General features: G+C 41.4%; 1 protein-coding gene across 1 annotated transcript in view; it reads right to left on the bottom strand.

Annotated features, from left to right (window-relative positions):
* Positions 1-1495: 1495 nt before the first annotated feature.
* Positions 1496-18074, bottom strand: part of ONECUT2 (one cut homeobox 2) — a 61745-nt gene continuing 45166 nt past the window's right edge. Inside the window, exon 2 of the mRNA XM_038525928.1 lies at positions 1496-16497. Coding sequence (XP_038381856.1) covers positions 16211-16497 — 287 coding nt within the window. The 3' untranslated portion in view covers positions 1496-16210. The remainder of the gene's footprint in view (positions 16498-18074) is intronic.

The following is an 18074-nucleotide window of genomic DNA, read 5'->3' on the forward strand; positions in this document are numbered from 1 at the left end:
AAGAAGAAGAAGAAGAAGAAGGAGGAGGAGGAGGAGGAGGAGGAGGAGGTCTGCATTCTTTCTCCTCCCTTGGCAATGTGATTGTGCACCTCCTCCTATCAAGAGCTGGAGTCTCTTGGGACGCCTGGGTGGCTCAGTGGTTGAGCATCTGCCTTCAGCCCAGGGTGTGATCCTGGAGTCCCAGGATCGAGTCCCACATTGGGCTCCCTGCGTGGAGTGCTTCTCCTTTGGCCTGTGTCTCTGCCTCTCTCTCTCTGTTTCTCATGAATAAATAAATAAAATCTTAAAAAAAAAAAAAAAGAGCTGGAGTCTCTTTTCATTTTTCTTCCTGTGAATCTGGGCTGGACCTATTATGGTTTTCTTTGGTCAGTAGGATACAGCAGAGGCAATTATACTAACTCCATTCCCAGGCCACAGGGGGTCCAAACAAAAGCCATCCTAGACTAGTCAGTCCCCTTGGGGAGCCGACATGCAGATGCATGAGCTAGCCAACACCAGAAGAACCACCTGATTGAGACCAGTCGAAATTGACAACCAACAAAATTGTGAGCTATAACATGGTTGTTTCTTTTGAGTGTGTGTGTGCATGTGTTTAAAGATGGCTGTTTCTTTTAAGTCACGATGTTTTAAAGTGGTTTGTTATATAACAAAAGCTACCCTCCCCCCCATACATAAATGTTTGGGGTCCACCCCTTGTCAAATCTGATTGGTCTGGGATGAACCTAAGTATCAGTATATTTTAAAAGCTCTCTAGGTGATTCTAATGTATATCCAGAATTGAAAACCACTAGCCTAGATAAAGGCACTTAGTGCTTCATGGGCTGGGTTTTAGGTGGGTCTTTTCACTTAGACCAAAGGTTTACCTAATGGAACTCCTTTGCAGCTAGGGGATTTTAAATTTAAAATGAATAAAAGAACTCCTTTAACTCATTAACTTTAAAAAAATAATAAGACATGACCTATAGCAAATATAAATATCTTTAAAAAATTTAGCAAGAGATTTAAAGGACTTCAGATATAACCTATCCTAACCTTAACTTTGTTGGAGGAATTGAAGCCCAGAGATTTTAAATGACTTGCCAAAAGCCATATAATTTATGGCAGAGCCTAAATTCCAAATGATGTTTCTGGCTCCAAATTTATTTGTTTTCATTCTTTCATATGGTGACAATACAGTGATCCCCTTTTTAAATCACCATATGACTTCATATGGTATCTGTACAAGGACAGGGTTAGGATAGGTCATCTTTAATGTTTTAGTGGGTTAAGAATAAGGCAGTAGTTATAGGGTATTCCTAACCTTTTGTGGCTGATAACATGGTTGATAGATTTGTTGATTATAAAATGTGCCTCACTTCCTGTGAGAGGTCATGAAGTTGCAATCTTACTAAGCTAAGTAATTTTATTGTTCTTTATAAAACTGCAATGGGATGCAATAGGAGAAGGATGCTTAATACATCCCATGAAAACAGAAAAGAAGCCAAGTGAGCCATGGTCAATGAATGAAAGCAGTTTATTTGACATTAATTGCAGAATTTACAGCACTACCATTTAATGATAGGAATAAAAATAGAAAGAATCCAGTGTAAGTAATGTTGTGGACAAAACATCAGGGTGGGAAATGAGCAAAATTGAAAAATGCAATTAACATTCAAAGAAATCTTCCAAAGGACTGGGAGCTTATCAAGGGGTGAGCAGCCCCTTGATAATGGTGTGTGATCCTCATCCCCACCAGGATTTCAGGGCAGCCACTGAACATATACCCTGTTGACCATCCCTGGAAAATCTTTCAGCACAGTCTGACTTAACATGTCTGAGATGGGGTGAAATCTGTGTTATAATATGCTTTGGAAATATAGCTCAGAGTGTAAAGAAAAATAAGAATGTAGATTAACTAGCATGTGAGTTTACTTTTTCAAAACAGAAGGGAGCACAAATTTTATGGGTGTGTTTTCCTGATTTTAAATATAAGAGGTGATATCAAAGGGATTGACTAAAAATAAAGTTTAAAGTTTTCCTCTATGATTTTCTTGGAGATAATATTTGAAAAATCAAGGAAATAGAACAAGAGGTGTGCATGTGACTCTTTGATCTCTTGTCATCTTAGAATCTGGATAAGGACCTATGAAAGGTAGGGTTTCTACTACAAGGCTGAGTTTCTGGAAGAGCTGACCTAGAAGCCATGTGGCAGAGTAGGGGCTCTGAATGGGTACAGTGGGGGTTAACCGCTCTATAGCCATTTCCCAATGGGTTAGTAAGTCTCTTCTTTACATTTTAAAACTTTAAATAGAGCTGGGGCAAATTATTCTCTCTTTTCCTCTTCCTCCTTTCCCTCGTCCTAGTCACCCTTGAAACTATAAGGCAACCAATAGATTGCAAGAAAGGATTCAAGCCCTACAGGCCAAGATGTGAAATTAAAAGGTGTTTTTAATACCCCAAAGCAACACCTTTGAGGTCAGGGCCTAAAGTAAGCGAAAAGCCAGGATTCACTCAATAATGAGAACAAAAACCCATGAAAAAAATTTTAGAATTTGTTCTCACTCACTTTGGTGGAAGGAATAGGTTCTCTATTAAGAATTCATTGGCCAAGAAAGAACCTACTTTACTTGTACTAATAAAACGTTAATTTGTATAGAAATATTAGAATAGGAAAGATGAAAAAAATGGCTAGGCTCTTTTCTCTGCAGTACAGGAAAACACCTTCTTGGAGAAAAGCAAAGGATGGAGAAGAGAACTAAGTGAAACGTTGGTCAATCCTAATCATTTTTGTCCATAAAACTGTTTGGCATCCTGGACTGAGGGAGAAAGGCCTGAACTGCTTGCTCTAGGATTGAGGGGAGGAAACAAGATCTGGTGGTTGGAGATATGGATTGAAAGAATAACCAGCACCAAGGTGTTGCCCACGTCATCTCAGTCCCTGCCTGCCTAAATTAGATGTTCTTTATAATTTTTTTTAGTGTGAAGAACCTGTTCTTCTAAAAAAGTCTTCCTGTTTCAGGAATTCCAATTGGCAGATGTCTTACAATCTTGCATGGTTAAAAGCTTGCTGGCACCATTTAGATACAAAATGACACGGTAAGAAAGGAAATAAATTCTGCCTTCAAGGAAGTATCTGTTAATGGTATGACAACCGACTCAATAGCTAGTCTTCAAATACTTCATCTTTCTTCCTAGGTAGCAGGTTCCCTGTCATAATCTGAAAAAAAAAAAAATTTCCTAGAGAGCAAATTGACTCTTACACTAAAATGCCAAATTGAATCAAAGCAAGGAAAATGGGGTGTGTGTGGGAAATCCCAAGTTCTTCTTTTTAGTAGGACTTTCAAGAAGAGATAAAATAGGCATTACTATGCCCTGTTCTTGGTTGACTCAACAGCTGTGGTTCAGCCTGTCTCCTATGAAAGATCAACAGCATGGGCAATGCACGGTCCCCTCAGAGATGAGCAAGGCACAGAGAGGCAGTGGGGTCTCCTTTTCCCTCTAGTATCTTTCCAGATCCAAGAACTGGGAATAGCTAAAATACAAATTAGAAACAAGACGACAAGAAGAACCTACTCATACTTCTCTTTGTTTGCCAAGTAACTGTCTACAAAGTTATAGATAAAACAGCTAAACCAGGATGCAGAGGAAGGATGGTAAGGGGGATTCTGGTTTGAAAGAGCCCCACTGGATTGTGGGGACCTGGATGCTTTGCAGTAGACAAGACGGTAAAGCAAACCAGATGGTTCACCCATAGCCTTGGCTGGTAAAGCCCAGCTTGGGGAGAGATGAGTGCCTGGTGGGCCACTGAAGATTTGGGGTTGCTGTGATTTCTTCCTTGCCTTTTCTGTAAGAATTGGGGTCTGCTTTCATGCTGGCATGTGCTCAAGGCCAAGGGATCTCAGAGAAGTGCTGGGGTTGAGAGACAGAGAGAGAGAGAGAGAGAGAGATTGAGAGAAAGGTTAGCAAGCTTGGTCCCAGCTCTCTTTAAAGTGACACTCATGGAGATCTCTTCCTAATGCCCAAATCTACCTTCTAGCCCATGACTTTAATTTCCCAGGCTAGGCCCACGTTCCCCCATGAGAGAAGTGAAATCCAGGCCAAGCTGAGGGAATTCCATAGTTCTGTGTCTCCAAGGAAAGGACATCCACTGGCACAAAGCATTGAGTAAAAACCCTTTAATAACAAAATAACATTCACGATGTAGCTACTTCAGTTGTCTGGAAAACTCAGCTTACACTTGATTCAACATATCACTTTCCACAAAGTTTAAAAAAAAAAAGGACATAAAATGGCATAACGAAATATTCCTTGCGTTTCATAAGACAAGTCTTCTTGGCAAATCTTAGTGAGCCAGACCCATGCATTGCTTGTCATAAAAAGGGCTGGGCACGCTCATGTCTCAGACACTCCTCTGTTTACTTTGGATGAAAATGCATTTGAACTTTGTAGATATTTCAGTATCTCCATCAAGAGGAATAGTTTGTGGGTTTGTGAGTGTGAGGAGAACTTCACTGAAACAAATGATCTATTTTGTTTATTGCGGAAGAACATACAAAGCTTTCTGGAAGATTGAACACTATTACAATCATTAACTGTCTTAACAGAAGCCAACTTAAAATTCTGGTATCCAATCCCATCTTTGGCAAATTAACCAGGGGAAAAAATTAAAAAGACTGTATATTACAAAGCTCTCATTATCACAATCTACTTTATAAGGCCAAATTAAAAAAAAATTTCCATTAATGAAAGCGCATTCCCCAAAATTCTCATTGACTGGCAATAGGAACGTTCTACTGGTCGGCAGTTTCTAATAATTTGCATAGCAGATTGCTGTTTTCCCACCACTGTTTCCCAAACTGCACTCTCCTATGCAGAATAAAGTGTGCTTGGCAGTTGGTTTGGCTTTACGTCAAGCATATTGGTTTGGGAAATCGGTATGAAACTTGAGAATGAGTTTCAGACCCCAAATGTAAGAAAGAGCAAGTTTGCCCAATCCACTGCAACTGTAAAATGCCTTTTGAGATATAGAGGCCTCAGGTAACTGGGGAGTTTAAACAAAGATGGTTTTCCAAAACTGGGTTTCTCCCCTCTAGGACAGGAGAAACATTGTCGGGCGGGAAACAGGGTCACGTCTGTCCCTTGAGAGGAAGAACCACGATATGACTGCACAGGTGATGTTTTGGGGAATGGCCATCTATTTTTGCCCAAATCACTGGAACACTTGGTGGGGTTGTCCAGGAAAATGGACAAAAAAAAAAAAAAGCCCAGAATAATTACCGTTATTAACACCATTTGAGTTTCTATTGAGAATCGACCTGACCACAAAATATCAGAAAAAAAACAAGCACAAAGTGGGCATTCCCAAGCAGAGATCTTGGAGAAGTTAGGGCTGGATGGTTTCATATCTCCATTTAACACGGCCAGTTAGGTCTGAGGTCATGAACATAAAGCCAAAGTGACTCCTTTTCGAGGAAATTAAAAATGCAGAGTTGAGTTGTTTTTTTCAATGTTTGTTTCCAAACCCCTCTCAAATACAGTGGTACTGCTGGTCAGTTATGAGGATCCCGATTTGTGGAATGCACGTTGGTAACTCAAACTTGGAATGACTTTTCTCCTAAAATTTGAATTCGATTCAATTGGACTCATTTTGAAATCTCAATAGATGTAAAGGTTTTTTTGAGGTGAGATATCTCCCAATAAAACCAATATTACCAATGTCTGAGGCTGAACTGTGTACATTTTCACAGTTTAATGTATACACAACTGTTCAACAACTGCTAACAAACGATCGGCACCCATGCATAAATAAAGTCCATTGAACCAAAGGGGAAGATCTAGTTCAAAATGAAAAATGTTGCTATTAAGACCACAATGCATCACACTGCTAAATTTTTAGCCTCATGCATAAAATTATAGCACTGATTGGCAGTTGCTAATTATAATACTACACTGTTAACACAGAACAATTAATTGTTCAGACCAAGTAGCACAAATGTAGAAAATAATTTTTTTTTCAACAGAGCAAATGAACACAGATTGTTTCTTCAGCAAAATATGAAACTGTAAACTTTGGGCTCATTCTGCAACTTTCCCCAATCCAGAATAAATAAAATCCAAAGGGGAAAAAAAAAAAAGAACATACATTTTTTTTAAGCGCACCTTTTTGTCTATTACAAAAGCACAACCTAAAACGTATAAAGCTTTTTTTTCTTTTTTCTTTTTTTAAATCACAGTTACCAAAAGAAACAGTGAATAATTTATTACATACGCTATAATAACATTACTCTAAACACTATTATCTATGAGGTATATCTGAGAAAATTCGGTAAGGATTTGCGCGGTCTGCATTGCCAACATGCCCAGGTTCATATTAAAGCTTTGGAACCGTGAAAAACTAGAAAAGGGACAAGAATGGGGGAGGCAGAAGGAGGAGACAGAGAGAAAGAACCTTTGGTATTAGTACAAATCTTGTTCTTTGCAGGGTTGCATTGCAAAGCACCACAGTACAATAAGCCCACCAATTTACTGTATGGAGGCCCAGTTGAAGCTGAGGTATTCACAGGAAGGATTAAAAAAAGCACAGAGAGGTCCAGACTGGCTAAATCGTTGCTTTGGTTCAAGCAAGGCACTCGTCCCGTGGTTATGTCACACTTTGCAAGTGAAGCATGAGGCTGGGAGGGGGCGGGGGGGGGGGGTTGCTGAGGAGGAGACTGCCAATTGGGATGTTTTCTGTGTTCAGGCTGCAATCACTCTCTCTGGGTTCCCTCTTGTGGGGGCTTGGTAGTGGGGAGGGTGGAGTTTGTTTTGCTTCTAGGGGAGCACTCTGTTGCCCAAACAGCAGATCTTCTTTCTTATGTCTCCCAGGTATTCTGAAAATTCTGTTTTTAATAGGAATTTGGGAAGAAAACCAAAGTCATTTGCTGTTTGGAAGGAAGGCCTTGCAAGTTTGCCTCATATGGGGGGGGGGGGCGGGGGGAGATGGAGCTTGGAGCTTGTCTGAACAAGGGAGAACTTTCACAGGTGTCTGTATGGGAAACTGCAAAGGGGTATGTGTCTCCTAGTCTTGTCAATCTGTCTTCTAAATTCCTCTACCAGCTAATCTTTTGATGCATGAGGTGGATGAGTTGACTGGTCTTTTCCCTTCTTAGTTTCTTTGTCTAATAGTCTCTTAAAAAGCTCAAAGACAAGTACAGTATGTGAAGCAAAAAACATGAGTACTCAATAAAGAGCCATACAGACTAGAGGTGGATCTTTGCATATGTCTAAAACCCATCTGGTCAAAAGCTGAGAATGATTCATTGGCTAACATACAAATCACTCTGAGGAATGGATCTTAATAGTGATTTAATCATTTAATGGAATCAAAAGAAACTTACAGAGGACCAATTAATTTTATGAGTAAGAAGGGAAGAGAGAAGCAACTTTAACTAATCACTTCTGAAAGTGGTCTATCTATCTATTCCTCTGAAATTCTAGGGTTATCTTTCATTTACAATGAATAATCCCTAAGGATCCAAGGATGTAAGGCTTAAACTTCTCATATATACAGAGCTGGCCTAGAAACAAAGTATAAACACCCACACGTCAAGAGGAAAAAGACAAAAGCTGAACAGCTTCACTCTCACCTGTGCAGTGATCAAAGTCCCTTTCTCTGATAAATATGACCTAAAAATATCCATAATAATGAAACTCCACAGACCAAGAATGGACTTTATCTTCTCACTGAATTAAACGTTTCTATATACAACACTTTGCAATGCAGAGGCTCAAAAGTGGTCACACGGATCAATGCCTACTTCCAGGGCAAAAACCCCTCTATGAGCTTTAATAGTTTACGACTGGCCACCTTTGCAAGCAACTCATCTTATGTGACTTTATGTTGAGATGCTAACCAGATGGCATTGAAATGCCTGTGGCTGCTTCTACAGAGTGAAAATGTTAAGTGACAAGCCCCAGACCCCACTCATTGCTAAAGGATTGCCCCCTTCCTCTCTGCCAACATATGGCCCATCTCATGCACAGGTAGCTCTGAGCAATGGGTACAGCGCTGGAGCAGAAGGCAGGAGGAGGCTTGTCTGGGCTTTGCCCCTAGACGGTTGGGTAACTATTTCACTCCTCTGAGCCTCTGGGGGTTGGACTAAATTTCTAAGGTCCCTTCCAGCTCTTTCGCTCAATGATTAGAATTTCTATGGTTCAGTTAATTAGAAATCTTTACTGTGATAGCTCCAAAGCGGGGACAGAGGTCACAGCTAAGACTGAAGGCCACTTCCAACCAGTCTTCTTCACCAATTTGGAATTGGAATTTAAGGAGTCCAATTACAGCAGCATCTGAACTTGCATCCTGAACATGTGCAGGGGACAGTGAACAAATGAGAGAAACACAGAAAATATCCCTTTCCAAATTAGCAGCCACCGTCACATAGATAATTATTTCTTTGGGGTATCTGAGCTGTGGCTGTACATACCATATGTCAGAGAGAATAGTTAAAATTATAAAAGAGCACAAGCAAAATGCAGACCGCACAGAGAAAGAAATCTTTGGTATCTTTGGTGTCATCAACACGATTAAAATTACAAATGGAAAAAGTCAGTGAGGTAGCCTTCTTTGGTTCTCACTAGAAATAGAAAGTTTTTCCTTTTTTTTTTTCTTTTTTCTGCTTTTTTTTTTCCCTTTTTGTTTTGTTGTTTTACACACATACAGAGTTCATTCTTGGAAGCAGCTAGTGTAAGGGTTTCTCTCTTTTTGCTGTTATGATCTTTGAAAATTTATTTATTTTTTTCCAGTTTCTGTAAAGAAGCCCCGAAATCCAGGCTGGTGAAGCAGGGTCTCGACATGTGTTTTCTGAACGCACAGGTTCGGGTTGAATAGTCATTGCTCGTCCACAAACTTTGCTCTGTTGTTCTGACAGCAAACAAACTGCAGTGCTCTCTATTGTTTTAAATAAAAAATATAAACTATACAGTGCACCTTTTGTAGATGCTGAATAAGTTAAATAAATAAGTTACGATAGGAAGGCTCTGAGGGCCCCAATAATTAAAAGGTGACATTTGCCTGGTACCAGGTGGGGCTGCAAACTTAAATTAAATAATTTAATAATCATTAAACTATTTTCAAAGTTAATTCGAGAAGGAAAAATACCTTGATTTTTTTTTTTTGGTAACCTGTACTTTTTCCCTGTCTGTAACAGATTTTCACTGCTTTATAAAGCAAACCATCTTTCAAGAGAATCCTAAAAGAAATCTTGCATCTCTGATGCACCATTGGTCTATATTTCGATAAATAAGCACGAGGAGTAAAATTAACCTAAGATGATGAACTAATTACCAAAATCCTATACATTTGTGTGCTAGAAACTAATTTAAATAAATTAATTACATTAATGGTACATAGCCTGTTGGGTCATAACCCAAAGAGACAAAGGGGGGAAAAATGTTTCTTTTTGACGGTCTTCATTTTTTTTTTTTTTTTGATGGACAAAATGTATAGCCTCTTTCGATAGCTAAGTGAAAATAAAGCAGGAAATCATAACCTCTAAAACTTCCTCATGTTCATAAAGACCATTTCGATGTGACAAGCACAAAGAAAAAAATCCCCACCTCCCCCTCTAGCTGGTGCAGCCCCCACGACACCACATCCCATTGTCTCAACCCTGGAAACCAGAGCCCACTTTTCTCCTATGACTTTGCACTTTGCTATTTTTTTTTTGTTTTTGTTTTTTTCCTTTTTTTTTCTTTTTTCTTTCTTGTCCTTTTCCAGGTCTTTGGATTTAGCTGTAGTTATGAGAGATCCAGAATAAAGCTATTCAACCGAAGTCATCAAGCATATGTGTCATTCTTACACAGATGATTAAACAATATCCAAGGTTTCTTGAAAGTTGAGTTTATCTTGGATGTGCCCAAATGAAAGTAATTCCAAGTGTACACCATGAAGATGCTGGGATACTTTTCTTTCCTGCACTTTAGTTTTTGATGTTATAATAAATAAAGCAATGCACATTGTAGAAGTCTCACATAGATGTTAAGTGATCATTTGAACTCATTTGTTGTAACAGATGACAGCATACATGTATGGAGATGTCTGTGCACAGTCTGGACACCCATAGGTAATGTGTGTTGCTATAAGGACAGCTATGAGAATACATGTCGAGAGATGTCTCTAAATCCATATACATCCACGCTGACAGACTGTATAAGCTTTAGGCAAACTTATCTACCAAGGTTTATGCTCTGTGAAATGTCTGCTGCTGAAGATGGAGCAATGTGGAAGGCTTCCATGGAATGAACAGACCTGTAGCAATGTGGTTTTTTTTTTTTCCCTTATACACATTTTCTCCACTAAAAAGGTCTCAGCAAGTTGATTCCAGTCAACCAAACTCAAAAACCTATAAGGACAGCTTGGGCTCTCACTTTAACCTGTCTCAGACTGTCAGAGTCCTTTTGGTATCTGAGAACAATGAGCATTTCAAGTCCCTATGGGATTCATCTAATAGCCCAATCGGCCTCAATTATAGGCTTTGTGTCTACCTATACATAAGGCCTTACATTAATCATTATTTTGGTATTTTATAACACATTCTGAGACTTTCTAAAACAAACCCCCACCCCTCTCCCTCAGAAAGAAATAAATCATGGGCAGAAAATGGGCATCGGGACAGCCATATTTAAAGCCAATATCATTAATTTATGAGACTTATACAACAAACAGCCCCCTCTTCCTTTAGTAAGGATTTGGGGGCCTTATTTGAAAACTATAATCTCCTGTTGTTTTAGAGGTGACTTGGTCTTAGCTAAATGTACAAAATTATTTAGCTATCCAGTCTTGCATGTGAATATTTGAAAGTTACAGGCACACCAGCTCTATCCCTTCTCTATCTACCATTTCTTACCCACTCTTCCTGGTTAGGCTAACAAGTCCAACTACACAGTGTCAGCAGCAACAACAACAACAAAAATCATCTCTGATCTGTTAAGAATCATGGCAGTTACTTTCATAGGACTTGTGTTTGGGCTTTAGGGTCAACCTTCAACACATGTATCATCCCTTTTCCTCTGCTTTTTAATAGAGTCCATTATTCTTCAACAACATTGGGACTCAGGCTGTTCTTTTTATATTTTTAAAAATTCCTACTATACTACCTGCTGAAAATCAGAGTTCACTGCAGAGGTATATTGTCATGACACTTGGGTAATGGTAGTCAGACACTTCAATAATTCTACCAGCATTGTTTCAAAAGTGGGAAAGTTTCCCAGCCTATACCAGGTAGTAGTGATTTAAAAAAAAAAAAAAAAAAAGTTCAACTTTAATTTATTGGCATTAAAAGGTGGGTGACCAGCACAGGTCAGATGAAATGACAGATCATCTAAAAGGTATTTATATTTGGCTTTCAAATATACCGTTTGAATTACAAAAATGCATGTGTGTGTGTGTGTGTGCGTGTGTGTGTCGGATCTACCTTCCGAATTCTGGGTTCATTTTAGGCTGAAATGAAAATTAGCTTACATTTTCTAAGCCCACAGTAGCCAAGAGCCCATGGCAAAAGATGCAAAGCTGATGCTCTGACCTCTCCAGAGGAAGTGGCCTCCTGAGCACCTCATTCCTTTTCCTCCCCTTTAAGTGGTACAACCTACCATTTTACATTTTGGAAAAGCCTTTATGTATCAGGGTTGAGTTTTTATTGTTGTTGTTTTCCTTTAAAAAAGAACTAGACTGGCTCTTTAAAAAATTTTCCCAGGATGAAAGAATTATATCCCCAGTACCAAAATCACATTGCAAACAAAAGTGAAGCAAGCTTATTTCTCTACAGGAATAAAGAAAAGTTATTTTTTCCACTCAATAGCCTCTAGATTTCTGTTGCCTCAAGAATGTGAATTTTGGCTTAGACTGTCCCTTTACACTGTCCACTTTGTTGCTGATGGCTGAGGCATGCCTGGAATTGTTTTGGATTGAAGAAACAGATCCTCAAGTCTAACCAAGTCCAAATGGTTATTTTCTCTGAAATGATTAACTTAAGTTTTAAAAATGCTTGAGGAAACCCACTGGGTCAAATTTCATTACCTTTCAATTGGCAGGATCTTTTTTTTGCTTTCAGATTTTTCACAAATTGAAATTCTGTAGGGCTTATAATTCTGATCCATAAATATATGAATACACATGTGTACTCATAGATGTATGTAAATAATTTTCCAGAAGCAAGCACCTCTCTCTGGGATGACATTATCCAGTAAGAAACATTTGACAAATGTCCTTGGAGGGAAGTTCTTGCCCCTTTTGCATCATCACGTCCTCCTCGGGTCACCAGCAACACGGAGGGCGTGTACGTGGCTACAACAGGTTTTAGCACTACGGAAATCTCAGGCCACAAAGGCAGCCTCTTTGGGTTTTGACATCTTCAGAGGGTGCCGGAACCCAAATGGTGAGATTAGCGTGCCAAAGGATCGCTAACCAAACCAAGCAGGCTTGTTCCCTCAATCCAATCTCCAAAACACTGGCCCCAAGTCACAAGGATTTCATTTAGAAAGGGCTGAGCTGAAACTCCTTTTTTATCAACCCATATGGAGCATTCCCCGGCTGAAACATGCTCTTTTTCTCAGTCGTCTGACAAAGAAGACATGGGGTATGAGCAAGAGACAAAAGGATACCAGGAAAAGTCCTGGAAAATGTTGCGATCGGATGGAGTACAAAAGCCATGGAGAGTCATATTCCTTCAAAGCTCTGTGACTGCTGCCCCTGCCAAGGGAGAGCCCCGTGGTGGGCGCAAGGAGGTGGCACTTCGGACAATGGGGCACTCGGGGGCAGGATGCTGGGATTCGCCCCAAACCCTGCTTTGTGTTTTCCCTCCAGGCTTGAGACAAGCCCCCGAGGATTAAGTATCACTGCCTTACTCCAGTGCCTGCTGTGGTTGCACACAGGCCTGTCAATACAGGTTGGTAACTGCCACCCTGGGGAAACCTGGTCAGCCCATCGCAACACAAGTTGGGCTTCCCCTGTGAGAAGTCCCTTCGGTGGATCTGCTCACCGAGGGGATCTGGACACCCTGATAGGACGGGGTAGCTCCTGGAGAACACCTTCTGGACTGGCCTCATCTTCACAGTTAGTGGGAATGGACCACCGAGCCTCCCCAGCAGTTACAGAAGACAAGCACCCCACTGGCCCCAGCCCAGCTGTGGGCCCGGCCTCATGGACAGACCCCACTCGCTACCTTGACGGTGGCTGAGGCGTAGACTAGAGATGACTCCAGATACAAATAAAAACTCCTTTGCACCATGGATCCATTTATCAACAGGCTAAATGTTGAAATGCTGGAGTTGGACTTTCAACCTTTTCAGGAACTTTCACAGAAATCTGAGTACTCCAAATCATCCACAGTGGAGAACGGACTCTGGGCTCTGGGATGGCATGAGAAATGAGCAGAATTCGGAACTGAATGCTTAATAAATGAAGCACTTGACCAAAACAAGACATGGATTCGGACAGCAAGAATTTGGGGTTATCACCAATGTCAAGTTGAATCTATATATGTATTCATATATTATATATATATCTCTTTCTTTAGAAATGCAACTTTACAGCCGATTTTTAAAAAGCTAATAGAAAAGTAGAAACTGGCAATTATTTTTACATGTTTCCCCCCTCCCCCAAATGAAGCCGTTAGGATGTAGCAATCACATGAAAATGAGGCTGTTGATTCCTCTATAAACTCTTTGGTTCTGTGGTTCAGGAGAGGATGTGTCACCAAGACCTCTGACCCTGACCCTCACTCCCCTTCCCTCCCCTGATGCTGAGACTCTGAACATAGAAGGAACCAAGTCTAAGGGGTTAGCAAAGAACATTCAAGTGACATTATTCCCCAAACTCCGAGGAGTAGAGAGAACAGTTCAGTATCCCAACATCTTAAACTTGGAGTCCATGGAACCTTTTGAGAGATTCCATGTTGGGGTAGAAAGCCATAAAACAAAATTAAAGGGAAACAATAAAATCAAATCAATGACCCTTTCCTTTTGTTGCTCAGAAACAAAATTGATTACCTTCCCACAGATCAATGACGCTATTAGTATTTTAGCCAGACAAGAGGAGATAACGAATTGAAACAAAAGATGTGAGAAATCCTCATCTTTGGTATTGTAGCTGTTGAGGTTTCTGTTGCTCTGTTCCGTGTTCTTTTGAAAAACTGCATAGGCACAAATTAAAGACAATCTTCAACTTTAAGATTACCGCGTGAGTTGTCAAATGAAGCAGTAGCCGCCGAGGCTTTTCCTCATATCTATTCCTGTCTCAACCCTTTCTTTAAAATCTGCTTCCAAAAAATGTCCCAAGAGGTCTGTTTAAACACAGTGTGTCTCGCTGTTTTTTGTGTTTTTTGTTGTTGTTGTTTTGTTTTGTTTTTGGTTTTGATTTTGTGGGGTTTTTTTGTTTTTGTTTTCTGGCGTGCTTCCTTCTTGGTGGTGGTGATTTTCACGGATTTACGTATTTATTTATTCATTTTAATGGAACAGTTTTGTTTGTTGCAGAATTAGGTGCAGAAAAAGTTTCTTTGGTTTCGATTAAGTAATTCATAAAAAAGTCAGTCTCAAGTGTCTGTAAAGAATCATTGCAGCGTTTGGCTTGCTTCGAACCCCTCCCCCGTGGTGCCCACCTGGGGCCATTCACTGGTAAATATGCACATCGTGACCTTCGCAACCTCCCAGAGTCGTGTGGGCGCTCTTCCGCGTGCTGTGGGAAGGTGACAGCCAGGAGCCAGGGCTGGCGTGGCAAAGCCACCCCCGGGGTGGCTTCGCTAGCCCGTCCGCTCAGCCTGATGGTGAGCCAAATGCAAGAGCTGAATGCCATTCGGAGTTGCAGAGGTTTTCTGATTTCTAAAAGTAATCACAGTATTTTTAGGCTAGAAAATGGCAAGTAATAAATGTCTTTGGTTTGCAGTATTCTGCTTCTTTGGTGTGCTGTGTTTTCTCCAGATTTACTCAGCTGTTTTGCAAGGATGAATCGACAATGGAAGAGATTTGGGACCAGATGACCCTCATGAGTTACACGTATGGTGGTTTGAATTACTTCCTTTTTTTTTTTTCTTGCTAGAAAACACTGAAAAACGTCCCTACCGATGGGATGGATGAGGAAACAACAGAAATCTGAAATAGTGAGAATGGATCATGTGGTAGTTACAATGCACAATAGGAGGAACCAGGTGACTAATAACCGAGGAGGATACATCAATGATCTAAAAAAATCTAGATCTTTTAAAATGCTGCATTTTCTCCATGTACCGTAACAGTTAAATTGGCCTCCTGAGTGTGCGTCTGCATTATGTACAAACAGAATTTGTAGCAAACTGCAAAATGTGCTTGAAGCCATATTCCCAACGATTCCCTAATGACTTCACAATCAGCGTCTTGAAAATCCAGATGTGGTGAATCCAGAACCTTCCTTACTTCTCTGTTTATCTACGTTGTGCTTGATACGTTGAGCTCAAGAGAACTGATTTTTTTTTTTTTTTGATGGATCCAAGACCACGTGAGATTTCCAGGAGGTAAGGAAAAGAAAATTGTAAACTGGATCAACTTAAAGCTTTCCAAACCATTCAATGGAATGATGCCTGAGTTGGAAAAACAGGTCCTTGGATTTTTTTTTTTTAAATTTCCGTATTTAAAAGTTGTGCTCAGTAATTATTCTGATTTTTTTTTTTTAAATGTTATGGCTGTGAACTTTGGTGTACTGTGGTATGATGAGGCTAAGCACTTGGAAAGCAAATGAGGTCATTCTTGTTGCTAGAAGAATCTCTTATGGTAGCATCTTAGGAGCCCAAACTCAGAATCTTTACACAGGCCAAATTCCCACTGTGACAGGTGGGAACTCTGACTGCAACAGGGCCCAGAGTGGGACTGTTGACATCTGGCGAGATCCCGAGCTTGGCTGACACCACACTGGAATCACTTCGCTCCAGGAAGGCCTCATTTGGGTTTCTGGGATGCTCAGCATGCTGAGAGGACAATGTCCGGTTCAAAAAGATTAATTTTCAGCTTGCACTTGGACTCCATAGCCATTAAAAACAAAACAAAACAGAACACCTGGCCTATGATTACAGCTAGAATAGAAGTTTCTTTTTAAGAGAATTGTGCTTTCAAATCACCAGTGAAGGGCCCCAGCTAAGAATCCGGTGTCTTTTTTCCTTTGTGTTTTCTTTTGTGTCGGTTGTCCCCATCTGGAGGTGACCTGTGCCCAACCGCGAGAGTCCTCCCATCACGCTTTGGTACAAGTGCTGGAGGTGGATGAGGAGCCTCCTGTGCCCAGATCGTCCTGCCACTTCTCCAGGCTGCGGCGCCGGGCATTCATGAAGAAGTTGCTGACGGTCGTAAGCTCCAGGCCCAGCTGCTGGGAAATGGTGATCTGCATCTCTTTGGACGGGCGCTTGTTCTCCTTGAAGATGGCAAAGAGTGTTCGGCGTTGGAGGTCGGTGAACACCAGGCGGGATTTCTTCTGGGAATTGTTCCTGTCTTTGTTTGGTTCTTGCTCTTTGCGTTTGCACGCTTGAAGGGAAAGAGAAGAAGGAGCGAGTCAGTACAAGTGTGAGAACCAGCACCCGAGAAGGTGAGCCATTGAAAACATCGACAAAATCGTACAAGAGGATGTAAACCGTTAAACTTTATTGTGCCAATTGCCCAGCTGTCAATAACCAGCCTTCCCAGTTCATCTCCGGGTGATGGAAGGGACCGGTTAGTGGAGAAGAGAGGACGGTGAGAACAGCAAGGCTGCTCTGCGCAGTCTGGTCTTGGCCAGCCGCAGCCCCCTGCCTCCAGCACACCCTGAAAATTCTTCATCTCTGAAATCAGGCACCGTGAAGGGAGTGATGGCTCCAGGTCCCCCGGGGGAGCCTGGGCAGGCAGCTCCTCTTTCATTTTCAGCTTTCTAGAAGTGTTTACAGCTTAGCTGAAATGACTTTCTGGAGCCCCCCAAATTTTTAAGGTGCATGATCTTTTTCAAAATCAAAGCTTCTTTCAAAAAAAATTGTTAACAGAATGAAAGGAGAAGTGAGAGAATGATGGTATCATCCCAAATCCCCTTCTTCCAGACTTCTGAAAAATTAAGGAAAAACAAAACAAGGAGGGAAAGACTGGAAAAAAAAAAAGTTGGTTTAGCCGATTCCAATTTGGATAGTTTGAAGCGAAGCCGGTACAAGAGGGCAGGGGCTGAGGGTGGGGGAAGCAGCCCAAACCACGGAGGACACTAGTTTGGTGTCACTCTCTCTGCCTCACCCTCAAGTCCCCGGAAGGCAGGGTAGGTCTGTGTAACCCAATGGAATACTTGGGATGCCGACTGGTTCTTGTCTCAGAAGAGCCTCGTAAGGGTTAAGTAACAGGGTGCATACAAATCAGGAACTTAATCATGAGAACACATGTTGGAGTCACTGGAAAGCAAGCCCAGCTCACCCAGGGGTGTCGTGAGGCACCAGCAGAGCTAATCCGGGAAAGGCAAGGAGGGAGCAGAGATGCTCTTGCCCGAGTCAAATCCTACTGGATGTCCCGGGCACAGGCTGGGAATCCCTTTGAACTGGACCAACACCCCCCAAATCGAGCAGTCTGGGTGCTGCCCGGATGTGTGCCCGCACTTCTCAAAGCCCTGGTTTGCCAGTTTTGCTTTGGCCCCGGGGCCGGGCATGACCTTCTGCAGAGAGCATCTCGGGCAGGGGAGCTGCTACAGCTGGAGTATCGGGGATGCTCTTCAAACTCATGGGCCTCACAAGTTAACCTGAGGACCAGCATGCAGAGAGAGGATCTTGTGGACGCTGGCCGTCCCCTCACCTAACCGGCTGTCCTCCCCGGTGGGAGCTTTCTGCCATAAAGGGATCACTCCTGAAATACATGGGAAGGGATGACACGTCGCTTTGGCAAACACTTTCTTCCTGATTTTTCCTTCTCTCTTTTTAAACATAAAAGTAATCATATTATCTTTGAAAATTAAATATACACTCACACCCACACACACACTGATGAAAGCAATTTGTTTCCACCTTAAAACCATAAAACCCATTCACTTGGATGGTGGGACTTTCTCAGGGGAGGCGAGCTTCCCTGGCAACGGAAGCTCAGACGGGAAGGCTGAGATA

Source organism: Canis lupus, chromosome 1 (genome assembly GCF_011100685.1).
Source record: "Canis lupus familiaris isolate Mischka breed German Shepherd chromosome 1, alternate assembly UU_Cfam_GSD_1.0, whole genome shotgun sequence".
Taxonomy (NCBI): domain Eukaryota; kingdom Metazoa; phylum Chordata; class Mammalia; order Carnivora; family Canidae; genus Canis; species Canis lupus.